We start from the raw sequence: 12,371 nt of genomic DNA on the forward strand, positions 1-12,371 counted from the left end.
TTTATCACATAAAAGTTTTTATTGAACTCAAACTCAGGGGCTCCAAATCCTGAGGAAGACGAGGGAGGCTGGGGTTTGCAGGCAGAGGCCCAGGCCCCACCCCAGGGCCCCACTCCCCACCCCACCTACCCTTTACCTGCTCCTGACTCAACAAGGGTCTCAGCAGCTACCAATCTAAGCTACCCCATTCTAATTAGGTAATCCCCTACCCTCCCCCCTCCCCGTTCTAGCACGTTGCCAAGCCAGGCACCTACCGAAGAGCCGTGGCCGAAGCCAGCCCTCCACTGACCTCTCTCCATTTCTCCCAGGGCCTCCCGCTGCCGGCCTGGCCTCCCTCCAACCCATTTCCCACAAGTCTCCAGAGTATGTCACTTCCTCCACCCTGGCCCTCTTCTTCCAGCATCCTCAGCTCCTCCATTCTACTGTGGCTTCTCCACTATCCTCCCTAAAGGTTCCTCTAGCTCCCTGGCCCCTTATCTTCTGCCCATGCCTCCCACTCCTGCTGGGGCCCCAGGTCAGCGCCGGCCCGCCGCGTGGGTCCGCTGGTGGCGGATGAGGTCAGAGCTCTGTGAAAAGGCCTTTCCGCAGTCATCGCACTTGTAGGGCCGCTCGCCGCTGTGGACCCGGTGATGCTGCAGCAGTGTGGAGGAGCGGCAAAAGCCCTTCCCGCACACGGCGCACCTGTAGGGCCGCTCGCCCGTGTGGGAGCGCTGGTGCTGGATGAGCGTGGAGGAGCGATTGAAGGTCTTGCCGCAGTCGGGGCAGCTGTAGGTGCGGCCTGGCAGGTGGGTGCGGGCGTGGATGGCCAGCACCGAGCTCTGGCCAAAGCGCTTGCCGCACTCAGGGCACTTGAATGGCTTCTCCCGGGCGTGACTGCGGGCATGGGGGATAAGGGCCGACCGCTGGGAGAAGCTCTTGCCGCAGATGCCACAGCTGAAGGGCCTCTGCCCGGTGTGCACCCTCTGATGGCTACGCAGGGATGAGTTCTGGCTATAGCACTTGCCGCACTCAGTGCAGCTGTAGGGCCGCTCATGGCTGTGGGTACGCTGGTGTCGCAGGAGGTAGGAGCTGTCGCCGAAGGCCTTGCCACAATGTGGGCACTTGTAGGGCTTCTGGCCAGAGTGGGTGCGCTGGTGGCGAAGCAGGTAAGAGCTGTCAGCGAAGGCCTTGCCACAACGGGGACACTTGTAGGGCCGCTCGCCCGTGTGGGTGCGCTGGTGTTTGATGAGGTCAGAGCTCTGAGAGAAGGCCTTGCTGCAGACCTCACATTTGTAGGGCTTCTCACCCGTGTGGATGCGCTGGTGCTGGATCAGGGTGGAGCCCCGCCCGAAGCTCTTTCCGCAGATGCCGCAGATGTTAGGCCGAGGGCCCTGCCCTCCCCTGGCCCGGCCACCCCGCCGGCCTGGACCTCGAAGGGCTCCTGAGAGACCCAGGGGATTCTGAAGCATCTCAAACTGCGGTGTAGACAGCAGGGCCCCTGTGGGCATCTCAAAAGGTGGCCCTATGGGCAGGCCCCCGGTGGGCTGCTCCCCAAACCCTTGAGTGAAGGAGTCCAGGGGGTGAACTCCTAAGGAGATATTCAAGGGACTTTTTTCCTCAGGATTCAGAAGCACCTCTTCACCTTCCTGGAATTTGGAACTTTGAGCTTCAAATTCTGGGGTTTGGGTTTTGAACTCAGGGTTCTGGGGTTCATATCTAGAGCTCTCAGATTCATAGCCAGGGCTCCGAGGTTCATAGCCAGGGCTCCGGGGTTCATAGCCCGGGCTCTTGGGTTCATAGCCAGGGCTTTGGGGTTCATACCTAGGGCTCTGGGATTCAAACTCAGGGCTCTGAGAGTCTGATTCAGGGCTTCTGGGTGCAAACTCAGGGCTTGGGGGCACAAGCGCAGGGCTTCGGGACTCAAAACCCGGGCTTTCAGGCTCAAATCTGGGGCTTTGGGGTTCAAACTCTGGGCTTTGTGGCTCAAACCGAGGGCTTTGGGGTTCAAGTCCAAAAGGTATCTCTTCGACTTCATAGTCCCCAGTGCCTTCTTGCTGAGAAATTTCCTCTTCATTCTCACTCATGTTGCCTGCAGGATCAAAGAATTACAGAAAATCCAGATGGTGTGGGACCTGAAAGGTCATTTGGTCCATTAGCAGCCACACACCTCCCCCCTCACAAGCAGCGTCGCTGGCCCCTAGACAGGTGCTGAAATTCCCTTGCCCCCCCTCAGCTGACCCAGACACCCCAGTCCCCAGCGCCCCCACCTCCGAGTCCCAGGTGTTCTAGCCCCGTGCCCTCGCTCCCTCCATGGAGCCACAGCCCCTTCTCCTGCACGCAGGTCCACTCCTCAGATGGGCGCTCCCTCCTCACCTCTGAGAGACCCTTCGGGGCTCCTCATTTCGTCAGAACTCTGAACATCCTGGGGCTCGAGGCCCCACGGCGACGCCTCCCGCTCCATCCCCGCGGGCTCCCAGTGCGGCGGCGGCGGCGATGGTGGCCGATCCTGCGACCCGGCCTGGGTTCCCTGAGCCTCGGGCCCCCGCCCGCCGCTCGCCAGCTCAGGACTGCCCAAGGGACGCGGCGGTCCAGCCGGGGCCCCCGAGGCCGGACGTCTTGACCCCGGGCCTCTCCCGTGCGCCGGGCCCCTCCCCTGTCCGCGGCCCCGCCCCCTCCCAAGGTCTCGGCCTCCCGGTGGCCCTCACCAGCCCCCGGGCGTCGCGGCCTCTGGGATGAGAGGCTTCGCTACCCGCCCCGCCACCCCCAGACCCCGCTCCCGCCCGGGCCCCCGCCGTCTGGCCCCCGGCCTCCGGCTGGGCAGCGCTGTCCAACGGCCGCCCGGCCCCCCACCCCCGCACAGGAAGTGTCCGTCCGCGGCCAGGTCCCCCAGCCGGCTCGCTCCGCGGCCTCTCTAGGAGCCGCTGGAGGTGGAAACTCGTTGGCATTAACCCCGGGCGAGAGGGCCCCGGCCTGGGGGTGGGCGAGGACCCGGCGCCCGGGAGCCCGCGGGGCTGCCGGGGCAGTGTGTGTGCCTATGTTCTAGGTCTCTGTCCCTCCAGAGGCCCGTCTGTCCATCTCCCGGGCCCCGCGTCGTCGGTGCGTGTGGCCAAGGGCGAGGCGACAAGCGAGACCAAGGTCAGCGAGAAGGAGCGACGCTTCCCGGCGCCAGTGGGGGCGGTGTCTAGCTCCCTCCCAGACCGGGCCTCCGGGTCAGCTCCGGGCGCGCCTCGGGAACAGAGATGGACTCCCCTTGGCCTCGCGAGTCCCTGGGCCTGGGACCCCCTCCTGGAACTCCGCTCCCCACCACCTGCACGCCCACTCGTGTTCCTCCGGCCCCCGCCCCGCTCTGCTCTCCCGATCCCCCTCCTCCCTCCTGGAGGGCTAGGATCGTTGCCAAGGAGACAGTCCCGCCCCGGTTCCCAGAGGCACCGCTTCTCCGCTCCAGGAAGCCCGGCGGTTGGCCGATGGGGCTCCTGCTCTCGCCGCCCCGCCTCCTCCAACCCAGCGGACGGCGGGGCGCTAATGGTCGCCAGGGAACGCCAGGCGCCTTCCTGATTGGCCGGGGTCGCTCCGGTCGAGTCCGCCTTCCCTGTCCGCCAGAAGAGCCTGCAGGAGGTAGTGAGAGAGTGGTGCCTCAGGCGTCTCCCCTCCAGCCGGACCTGTCCCTTCAAAACTTTTCCCGCCCCCACTTACCCTCCATTATGTTTTATGAAAACCAGGAGATAAGAGGATAGACACCCTTCCTCCTTGTCTGCCCCACACCCCTTGTCTCTCGCCTCCACCTTCGCCTGAGTTTAACTCAATCCTTGGCAGTCTTAGTCCCTAGTTCCCGGATTTCCTCACAGGGAGGCAGGATTCCTTCCAGGTGATGGTGATACAGAGGAGAAATGGACAGAGAGAACCATCTGGTCTTCCAGGCATCTAACAACGCTCCAGTCTTGTCTGACTCGAATGGAGGCTTGCCGAGGAAGAGAACCTGAGAAACACTGCCTCGGGTGCATCTTTGAATTGAGAAAGTGAGCCTGGACAGACAACTTAATATCATCCAGTTCTTGTCTTTTGGCTACCCTTCGTGCTGAAACAAGTTGGGCAGCGTTCTTGACAGTTAATGAGCCTGATGCCCCTGTGTGATGCAGGAGCCACAGATTGTGTTTTTCTGTCGCCTACCCAGACAAACGAAAGGAAGAGCCTGGGAGGAAGGATGGCCTCTTCTATTCTCTTGAAAAGGGATGAGAACAAGAACTTGGAGAAGGCCAAGTGGTAAAAAGTGGAGAGCAGCGGGGCGCGGTGGCTCATGCCTGTAATCCCAGCACTTTGGAAGGCCAAGGCGAGTGGATCACCTGAGGTCAGGAGTTCGAGACCAGCCTGACCAACATGGAGAAACCCCATCTCTACTAAAAATACAAAAATTAGCCAGGTGTGGTGGCATATGTCTGTAATATCAGCTACTCGTGAAGCAGGAGAATCACTTGAACCTGGGAGGCGGAGGTTGTGGTGAGCCAAGAGCACCATTACACTCCAGCCTGCGCAACAAGTGCAATACTTCGTCTCAAAAAAAAAAAAAAGAAAGAAAAGAAAAAAGAAATAAAGGGGTACAAATAAAATCACAAGAGCTCATCCCACAAATGAAGTGGGTCAGTAGAGAACTTTCTGCCCTCCGGAGGAACAGCTTCCAGCTCCATAGCTCTCTCCCATCCCAATGTCTGTTTGTCCTAAAACCTTTGCTAATAATGGTCCAGCACTAGCGCCCAAACAGGCAGAACAGCCTACAAAAGGACCAGTTTTGAGAAGAGCTGGATATGGCGTACCCTCAGGTCATCCCGAAAGCACTCACACAGGTAGGAAACAAGTCTCCTTCACAAGACACTTTTCTCTGACATCCAACTTGTTGATCCACCAAAATTCATGCAGGAGAGCAGCCATACCCTGAAAATGGGTGGCAAGGCCTCCAGCCACAGCTCTGACACTGTCCACTGCCTGCACTCTTATTATGGGCCACAAGTCCAGGTGTAGCAGAAGTTGAGCCAAGACTTCAAGCTGCTCCAGCACCAGCATCTCCACGTGCAAATTCACCCTCACTGGCACCTGGAGTAAGAGTGGCCCACTTCCATCCAGCCTTTTCCAGCACCAGAGTGCCATCTACACACAGGGACTTCACAAGGAAGCCAGCCTCCACCCAACACACAACCACAGCAGTGAGAGGCTCCAAGCCCAGGAAAGCCTCTGATAAGGCTGCACCTTGACCCAACACCAACTAATCCAAGGCAGGAGAAACTTGGGAGTCCACTGGCCTTGTCCTACCTCTGCATCCCTGAGGATGAGGCCTGCGCATGTCCTGAGTTAGGTGGTCACTGTGTCCACAGCATTATCTCCTGGCATGCACAACACTAGGGCAGAGCCATTCAGTGTGCAACCAAGGCTTATGGTCCAGCCAATGTGGTCAATGCTGCAGGCTAGAGAGAGCCATCACATTCTCAATGAGAGGAGCTTCCATATGCACTGCTCCCTTCCTGCATGCAAAGGACCAGCCCTCTTAAAGGCCTTCCATCCAATGCTAGACGAGATGCTCCAGTATATTAAGCATGATCATAGGTACCCAGGAAGAGAGCAGATATGCCACAGGTTGAAGAACAGAGAAATGGAGACCTCTCCATGCTCAAGAGACTTCTAGGTAGTAATCATGGCACCTTTAATTGGCAAATTCAGGTCCAAGATCTGCCAGAGATCTTGTCAGTCTGGGCTGAGAACTGATGTTGCAAGCTGGGCTTTCCCCAGGGTGTGCTGAGGGTTAGGGGAGGGGACTGGGATGTACACTGGTAATTAAAACCTGTTACAAAGGTAGCTCCTACTGCCAAGGTGGCTCTTCACACCCGATGTGCCCGCTGTTCTTCCTTTGAGAAGAACAGAGAAATGGAGGACTTTGTGCATGCCCTGGGACCAACCACTACTCTTGCAACATTAAAAGCAGTTAGAAAATAATGTTTTGTTCCCAGCAGTGGTTCTCTCAAACTTTCACAGGCATAAAATTCCATCCTAGAGATTCTGATTTAATAGATGAGGAACAGAGCCCAGGGAGCAGCTTTTTTTTTTTTTTTTTTTGAGACAAAGTCTCACTCTCACCCAGGCTGCAGTGCAGTGGTGCAATCTCGGCTCATTGCAACCTTCCCCTCTCAAGTCCAAGTGATTCTCCTGCCTCAGCCTCCCAAGTAGCTGGGACTACAAGCACATGCCACCACACCCGGCTAATTTTTGTAATTTTAGTAGAGACGGAGTTTCACCATATTGGTCAGGCTGGTCTTGAACTCCCGACCTCAGGTGATTGACTTGCCTTGGCCTCCTGAAGTGCTGGGACTGCAGGCGTGAGCCACCATGCCTGGTGGGAGTAGCTACATTTTTAAAAGATACTCAGCCAGGCCCTACCTCTAGGTGGAAATATCTATGCTACGAACTGAGGAGATGAGAATGGGGTGGGCTGAGGCTTAAAGCTTTCACGACACTAAAAAAATTGACGAAATGGTGGAAAGTTGGGTCATGAGAGTAGGGAACAGAGGGGTCAGATCTGGCTTCTGGGCTCTAAAAAAGCTTTGCAACCTTCAAAGCACTCAGAGACCTCGAGGTAGTAATCATGGCACCTTTAATTGGCAAACTCAGGGCCAAGATCTGGCTGTCAGTCTGGGCTGAGAACAGGTGTTGCAAGCTGAGCTTTCCCTGGGCTGTGCTGAGGGTTAGGGGAGGGGACTGGGATGTACACTGGGAATTAAAACCTGGTACAGCCAGGCGCGGTGGCTCAAGCCTGTAATCCCAGCACTTTGGGAGGCCGAGGCGGGTGGATCATGAGGTCAAGAGATCGAGACCATCCTGGTCAACATGGTGAAACCCCGTCTCTACTAAAAATACAAAACATTAGCTGGGCATGGTGGCGCGTGCCTGTAATCCCAGTGACTCAGGAGGTTGAGGCAGGAGAATTGCCTGAACCCAGGAGGCGGAGGTTGCAGTGAGCCGAGATCGCGCCATTGCACTCTAGCCTGGGTAACAAGAGTGAAACTCCGTCTCAAAAAAAAAAAAAAAAACCTGGTACAAAGGTAGCTCCTACTGCCAACGTGTCTCTTCCAAACCCATGTGCCCCTGTGATAAGGTGGCACACAAGTCAACCCACCCCAGAAAAGCTCAGAGAGGGCAGACCTTGGTGGGGTCGGATTAGAGAAGAGGTTGGAATGAATCAGTTCATTACTTCACTTGGCACCCGAACAGCATCTTTTCGCCAAAACTTCTACCTCCTTTCAAGTGGTAAATCGGGTTTCTTCCTCCCTGGGTAGGCCAGAGAGGGCTGAGCTGGGTGACAGGCCAGGGCGCACAGGCCAAAGAGGTCACAGGTCCTTGCTCCCCTCGGGCAGGTGTTGTCCTGACCAGAAGCAGGGCAGGAGCTGCCCATGACTGGACTCTGCCCACAGAGGAATTAGTGGTAGATGAATAATGGAGTAGTGAGGTGATGGGGGGGATTCCATGCAGAGCTTGGCAATACAGGTGGGTATGGTTGCTGCTGGCTACAAATTAACGCCAGATGTTCCTGGCCTAGCTCCTTCTACCCATGATGGCACATACTTAAAAGACAGTAAAGATGGCTCATACCTAAAGACAGGAAAGATGCAAGGCCTGTTTTGACAGAGACATGGGTTCAAGAAAAAGCTCCCTTTCTTCTTTGCTGTACTTCAAGATAAACGTCAAAAACACTAAAAGCAAGCCATGATGAATGGCAAGTGTTGCTTGGTCAGGAGCTGATGGGATGAGTGGCTGGGCCACAGGAAGTTGGGAGTTCTGGCTCCGGCCCAACTCCCAACAACTGCGATTTTATGGGAGCCTCGGTGGAGTTGCTAAGTCTTTGGATTTTTCAATAGATGCCAGAAACCTGGATTTTGGTGCAAAATATTCTTTTAAATCTTCACCATTAATTTATATCACTTAAAAACACTGCCTGGGCCCAAATCAATACAGCAACTGCAGGCCAGATCCAGTATGGGGCCATTGGTTTTTTTTGACTTGTGCAGTAAAAAGACAATGGAGGCCAGTGTGATAGCTCACGCCTGTGATTCCAGCACTTTGGGAGGCCAAAGTGGGCAAATTGCTTGAACCCAGGGGTTTGAGACCAGCCTGAGCAACACAGGGGGAACCCCATCTCTGCAAAAAATTTAAAAATTAGCTGTGCGTAGTATTGCTCACCTGTAGTCCCAGCCATCTGGGAGACCGGGGCAGGAGGATTCCTTGAGCCCGGCATGTCTAGGCTGCAGTGAGCCCAGTTCACGCCACTGCATTCCAGCCTGGGTGACGGAGCAAGATGCTGTCTTAAAAATATATAGCCGGGCACAGTGGCTCACGCCTGTAATCCCAGCACTTTGGGAGGCCGAGGCAGGTGGATGACGAGGTCAAGAGATCGAGACCATCCTGGCCAACATGGTGAAACCCCGTCTCTACTAAAAAAAAAAAAAAAAATAGCTGGGCGTCGTGGTGCGTGCCTGTAGTCCCAGCTACTTGGGAGGCTGAGGCAGAAGCATTGCTTAAACCGGCGAGGTGGAGGTTGCAATGAGACGAGCTCGAGCCACTGCACTCCAGCCTGGCACCTGGTAACAGAGCGAGACTCTGTCTCAAAAAAAATAAATAAAATAAACAAACTATGGGTATTCTGTTCTAGGAAGGTCAAAGAATAAGAAAAGTCCAGGCGAGTTGGCTCACTCCTGTATTCACAACACTTTGGGAGGCCGAGGCAGGTGGATCACTTGAGGTCAGGAGTTTGAGACCAGCCTGACCAACATGGTAAAACCCCGTCTCTACTAAAAATACAAAAAAATTACCTGGGCATAGTGGCAGGCGCCTGTAATCCCAGCTACTCGGGAGGCTGAGGCAGGGAGAATCGCTTGAACCCAGGAGGAGGTTGCAGTGAGATCACACCATTGCACTTCAGCCTGGGCAACAAGAGGGAAACTCCATCTCAAAAAATTAAAAAAGAAAAAAAAAAGACAATGGGTAAAACAAGGTTCTTCTCTACCTCAATCCTGTTAGCATCTCTGGGCTGAGAAACAGCTTTTGCTTCCCTTTATAGAGGTCTCGGGGGTTCTCACCTCAGCCCTGCCTCAGCAAAGGGGGCCTTCGAGAGCCCGGGGCAGCTGGGAGCAAGCCGCTGGCAGAGGAGTCTGCTGAGAGCCCAAGATGCGACTGTCCGAACCCCAGAGCCAGCTCTTGACGGGGATTCTAGGACCTCCCTGCAGGCTGCTGCAGAGATTCGGGCCCCTGAGCCCATCTCAGGCCTCCCTCAATGTCTAGATCACACCTGGTCACCCACACTCCTGGAATATCTCTGGGTATAACTGGAAGCCCACAGGCGGGTCCAGGTCCCCATGGCCAGGGGTCAGGGTCACAGACAGCCCCCCAGGGCGCCGGCCCCTGCGCCCACCGCCCCCAGGCCGATGGACCCACTGGTGCTTGGCCATGCCTGTCTTCAGGCCGAAGCAGCGGCCACACTGCAGGCAGCTGTAGGGTTTCTCCCCTGTGTGGATGCGCAGGTGCGAAGTCAGCGCTGTGCGGCGCAGGAAGGCCCGGCCACACTCGGGACAGCGGTGGGGCCGCTCCCCACGATGGATGGCCCGGTGTTTGCTCAGGGAGGAAGCGTGGCTGAAGCCCTTGCCGCAGTCCGCGCAGTAGAAGGGCTTCTCGCCTCTGTGGCTATAGATGTGCTCCACCAGCGTGGAGCGCCAGGCGAAGCTCTTCCCGCACACGTAGCAGCCATGACGCTGGTCCGCTCGTGGGACAGGGGGATGGGCAAAGAAGCGGGGGTGACTCCGGCGACGCGTCTTGGATGGCAGCTCCAACCTGCCAAAGGGGGCTTGGGGAGTCTTCAGCCCAGGAGGCCCTGTGGCCACAGGGAGGGGTTTCTCCAGGGCTCCCGTCCCTTCCCTTTGTCTTTCTTCTTCCTTGTTTCCGGAATCTGCTGGGAGATAAGGAGAGGAGAGTTCAGCCTCGGCTCATCCTGGTCCTTGAATCCCACACCCCGTGTGGACAGGGACAGGCCTGCTGGATTCCCGGCTGCCCCTGGGACCCAGTACAGGCAGGAGAGCAAGGAGTGACACTTGTTCCTCAGCTAAAGAGCCAGACAGAGCCGGGAGGGAGGAAACAGTCCATTCCGCCTCGCGGCTGGGGAAATATCACTGTGGGGAAGGGCAGAGATGACATGAACATCTGGGCCTGATCCGGAAGGAGGAACAGACACCTGGGGATGTTCCAGGCAACAGGAACAGCAACAAGAAAGGCAGAATCAGGCAGGCATGGCCAAGTTCAGTGGGGCTGGACAATCTGCAAAGGCTGAGGCAAGAACTGAAGGAAGGAAATGAGCGGGCTGGATGCACCTGCGTGCTGGAAGACGGTGGGGATGGGTTGTGATGTGGAGGCAGAGTCAATAGAGCTTAGATGCTGGGCGCAGTGGCTGAGGCCTGGAATCCCAGGGTTTTGGGAGGCCGAGATGGAGGATTGCGAGAGTTCAAGACCAGCCTGTGCAACACAGCAAGACCTCTGCCCCTTTAAAAAAAATATTTTTTAATTAAAAGAAATAAAAAAAAACAGACACGTGTGGTGGTGACTGCCTTTACAGTCTTAGCTACTCTGGAGGCCCACGCAGGAGGTTTGCTTGAGCCAATTGCTTGAGCCCAGGAGTTCAAGTCTGCAGCAAGCTATGATGGCGCCACTGCACTCAGCCTGGGCAACAGAGACCCTGTCTCTAAAACAAAAACACCAAAAAAGAAAAAAATAAAAAGCCCCCAGAGTGTAGTGACTAGTGACCACCCAGAGGTGAGGACGCAGAGGCAGGTATGGCAGGGCCAGAGTCCCCATTGCAGCCCTTTTCTAGGGGGCAGCCAGGAGCCAGGCAGGGGCAAAGCCTCCTGCAGTTGAGAAGGCAGTTCAGAGACCAAACTGCTAAGCAGGTAGCTGGAGGTGGCAGGGGACACCAGGATAGGTCAGGAACAGAGAAGTCCCCACGGGACTGAGCACCCGATACTCCACCTGGGTCCGCTTCTGTCGGACGCTTAGCCACCTCCGGATCCTGGGCAGCCGGAACCCACAGTTCGGCCTCCTCCTCCACCCAGGAGATGAGCGCCGGCTTGCTGCCTCCGACTCCTGGGGGAGAAGAACGCAAATCCCACGCTGCGGGGAAGCCGCCTGCCCGGCCGCGGGGCCCCCCACTCCACGCGCAGCTCCCTGAGGTGCGGCAGGCCTTGTGGGGGCGCAGGGCCCAGGCGAGCAGGTGGGACTCTCACCGAGCGCGCCCAGGTGGCTGTAGGTCTCCCGCATCACGTCCCGGTACAGGGCCCTCTGCGCGGGCCGCAGACAGCCCCACTCCTCCCGGGAGAAGTACACGGCCACGTCCCCGAACCTCACAGCCCCAGGCTTCCTGCACTCGGGCCCGGCCCTGCTTGGGTCCCAGGAAGGGAGCGGGGCCAGAGGCGGCGCCATGAGGACTGTCAGCGCCGGCGACGGATCGGTCGCCTCCCCTGGCCGGGCTTGGGTCTGCGTAACCTCCCGCGCCCGAGAATGCCTCCTCGGCCCGGGCCCGAGGGAAGTCACTAGAGTCTTCACTAGAGGGGATGGAAACTAAGGTTCGATGGCTGCGAGTCCATAATCAGAATTGGATCATGTCTTCAAAAACTGCGGCAGCGGGACCGCTCGACCTTTGCCCCTGCGCAATTGTGCCCAAGACGACGCCCCCCGCCCCCTATTTCTGGGCCGCTTTCTCTCCTTGCCCTGTTCCAAAATGGCCGCGGCGGCTACAGGCGCCGGCCTTAAAAACCAGTTGCGCATGCTCCGGCCCCGCCAGGTGAGGCGGCACAGGCCAGAGCTCCGCCCGGGTTTGCGGGAACAAAGGAGCGCCCCACGGAAATCCCCCCGTGAACTCAAGTTAGTTTTTGTCGCTGGACCTTTATAATCGGGCTCCAGCCCATCATTCTCTCTTTTTGTCCTCGTTATCTCAGAAACATGGCGACAGCAGTCTCTTTCCAATGTTGAGAGTAAAACGTGTGAACCCAGAAACTCCGAGACATATCTCAGTTAATTTAGAAAGTTTACTTTGCCAAGGTTGAGGACGCGTCGGTGACAGCCTCAGCAAGTCCTCACGACATCTCCCCAAGGTGGTCGGGCAAAGCTTAGTTTTATACATTTTAGGGAGATATGAGACATCAAATGTAAGAAGTGCTTTGGTTCTGTGTGAAAAGGCGGGGCAACTTGAAGCAAAGGCTGGAAGACTGGAAGCAGGGAGGGGGCCCTCCAGGTCACAGAAGAAGAGGCATACACGGTTGCATTCTTTTGAGTTTCTGATTAGCGTTTCTTTTTTTTTTTTTTTTTTTTTTTTTTTT

The 12,371-nt window shown here is 56.8% G+C and overlaps 3 protein-coding genes and 1 long non-coding RNA gene across 9 annotated transcripts in view; 1 reads left to right on the forward strand and 3 right to left on the reverse strand.

Annotated features, from left to right (window-relative positions):
- Positions 1 to 2,621, reverse strand: ZNF768 (zinc finger protein 768). 2 transcript variants are annotated; one of them, XM_032243204.1, is made up of 2 exons: positions 2,353 to 2,621; positions 1 to 2,068 (listed from the first exon to the last, which is right to left on the reverse strand). In XM_032243204.1, the coding sequence occupies exons 1-2, from the start codon at positions 2,438 to 2,440 to the stop codon at positions 516 to 518; spliced, it is 1,641 nt and encodes a 546-aa protein (XP_032099095.1). In that variant the 5' UTR covers positions 2,441 to 2,621; the 3' UTR covers positions 1 to 515. The 2 variants fall into 2 exon arrangements, with proteins under 2 accessions (XP_032099095.1, XP_032099096.1); XM_032243205.1 differs by having other exon boundaries at positions 1 to 2,111; positions 2,353 to 2,444.
- Positions 2,473 to 4,310, forward strand: LOC116526431 (translation initiation factor IF-2-like). The gene is made up of 2 exons (XM_032242708.1): positions 2,473 to 2,614; positions 2,840 to 4,310. The coding sequence occupies exons 1-2, from the start codon at positions 2,473 to 2,475 to the stop codon at positions 3,532 to 3,534; spliced, it is 837 nt and encodes a 278-aa protein (XP_032098599.1). The 3' UTR covers positions 3,535 to 4,310.
- A 2,283-nt stretch (positions 4,311 to 6,593) lies between these two features.
- Positions 6,594 to 12,371, reverse strand: part of LOC116526674 — a 16,084-nt gene continuing 10,306 nt past the window's right edge. The window contains exons 2-3 of one of the 2 annotated variants that reach the window (XR_004258232.1): positions 7,051 to 7,951; positions 6,594 to 6,743 (exon numbers count right to left, since the gene is read on the reverse strand). This is a non-coding gene — a long non-coding RNA (uncharacterized LOC116526674). Of the gene's footprint in view, positions 6,744 to 7,050; positions 8,136 to 12,371 lie in introns of those variants that run through there. The other variant, XR_004258231.1, reaches the window with a different exon arrangement.
- On the reverse strand, positions 8,618 to 11,782 carry ZNF747 (zinc finger protein 747). 4 transcript variants are annotated; one of them, XM_032243217.1, is made up of 3 exons: positions 11,280 to 11,782; positions 11,026 to 11,139; positions 8,618 to 9,958 (listed from the first exon to the last, which is right to left on the reverse strand). In XM_032243217.1, the coding sequence occupies exons 1-3, from the start codon at positions 11,473 to 11,475 to the stop codon at positions 9,306 to 9,308; spliced, it is 963 nt and encodes a 320-aa protein (XP_032099108.1). In that variant the 5' UTR covers positions 11,476 to 11,782; the 3' UTR covers positions 8,618 to 9,305. The 4 variants fall into 4 exon arrangements, with proteins under 4 accessions (XP_032099108.1, XP_032099111.1, XP_032099110.1 ...); XM_032243218.1 differs by having other exon boundaries at positions 8,620 to 9,955; XM_032243220.1 differs by lacking the exon at positions 11,026 to 11,139 and having other exon boundaries at positions 8,619 to 9,955.

Source organism: Sapajus apella, unplaced genomic scaffold (assembly GCF_009761245.1).
Source record: "Sapajus apella isolate SASKATOON/1434 unplaced genomic scaffold, GSC_monkey_1.0 scaffold51, whole genome shotgun sequence".
NCBI lineage: Eukaryota > Metazoa > Chordata > Mammalia > Primates > Cebidae > Sapajus > Sapajus apella.

Excerpts from the sequence above, each read along its gene's own strand:
- ZNF768 (XM_032243204.1), bottom strand. The coding sequence starts at position 2,440 with ATGGAGCGGGAGGCGTCGCCGTGGGGCCTCGAGCCCCAGGATGTTCAG. Across the intron at positions 2,069-2,352 it reads CCCCGAAGGGTCTCTCAGAG|GCAACATGAGTGAGAATGAA; the intron begins GTGAGGAGGGAG and ends TTGATCCTGCAG.
- LOC116526431 (XM_032242708.1), top strand. The coding sequence starts at position 2,473 with ATGGTGGCCGATCCTGCGACCCGGCCTGGGTTCCCTGAGCCTCGGGCC. Across the intron at positions 2,615-2,839 it reads CTTGACCCCGGGCCTCTCCC|GAAGTGTCCGTCCGCGGCCA; the intron begins GTGCGCCGGGCC and ends ACCCCCGCACAG.
- ZNF747 (XM_032243217.1), bottom strand. The coding sequence starts at position 11,475 with ATGGCGCCGCCTCTGGCCCCGCTCCCTTCCTGGGACCCAAGCAGGGCC. Across the intron at positions 11,140-11,279 it reads CAGCCACCTGGGCGCGCTCG|GAGTCGGAGGCAGCAAGCCG; the intron begins GTGAGAGTCCCA and ends CTTCTCCCCCAG. Across the intron at positions 9,959-11,025 it reads TCCGACAGAAGCGGACCCAG|CAGATTCCGGAAACAAGGAA; the intron begins GTGGAGTATCGG and ends CTTATCTCCCAG.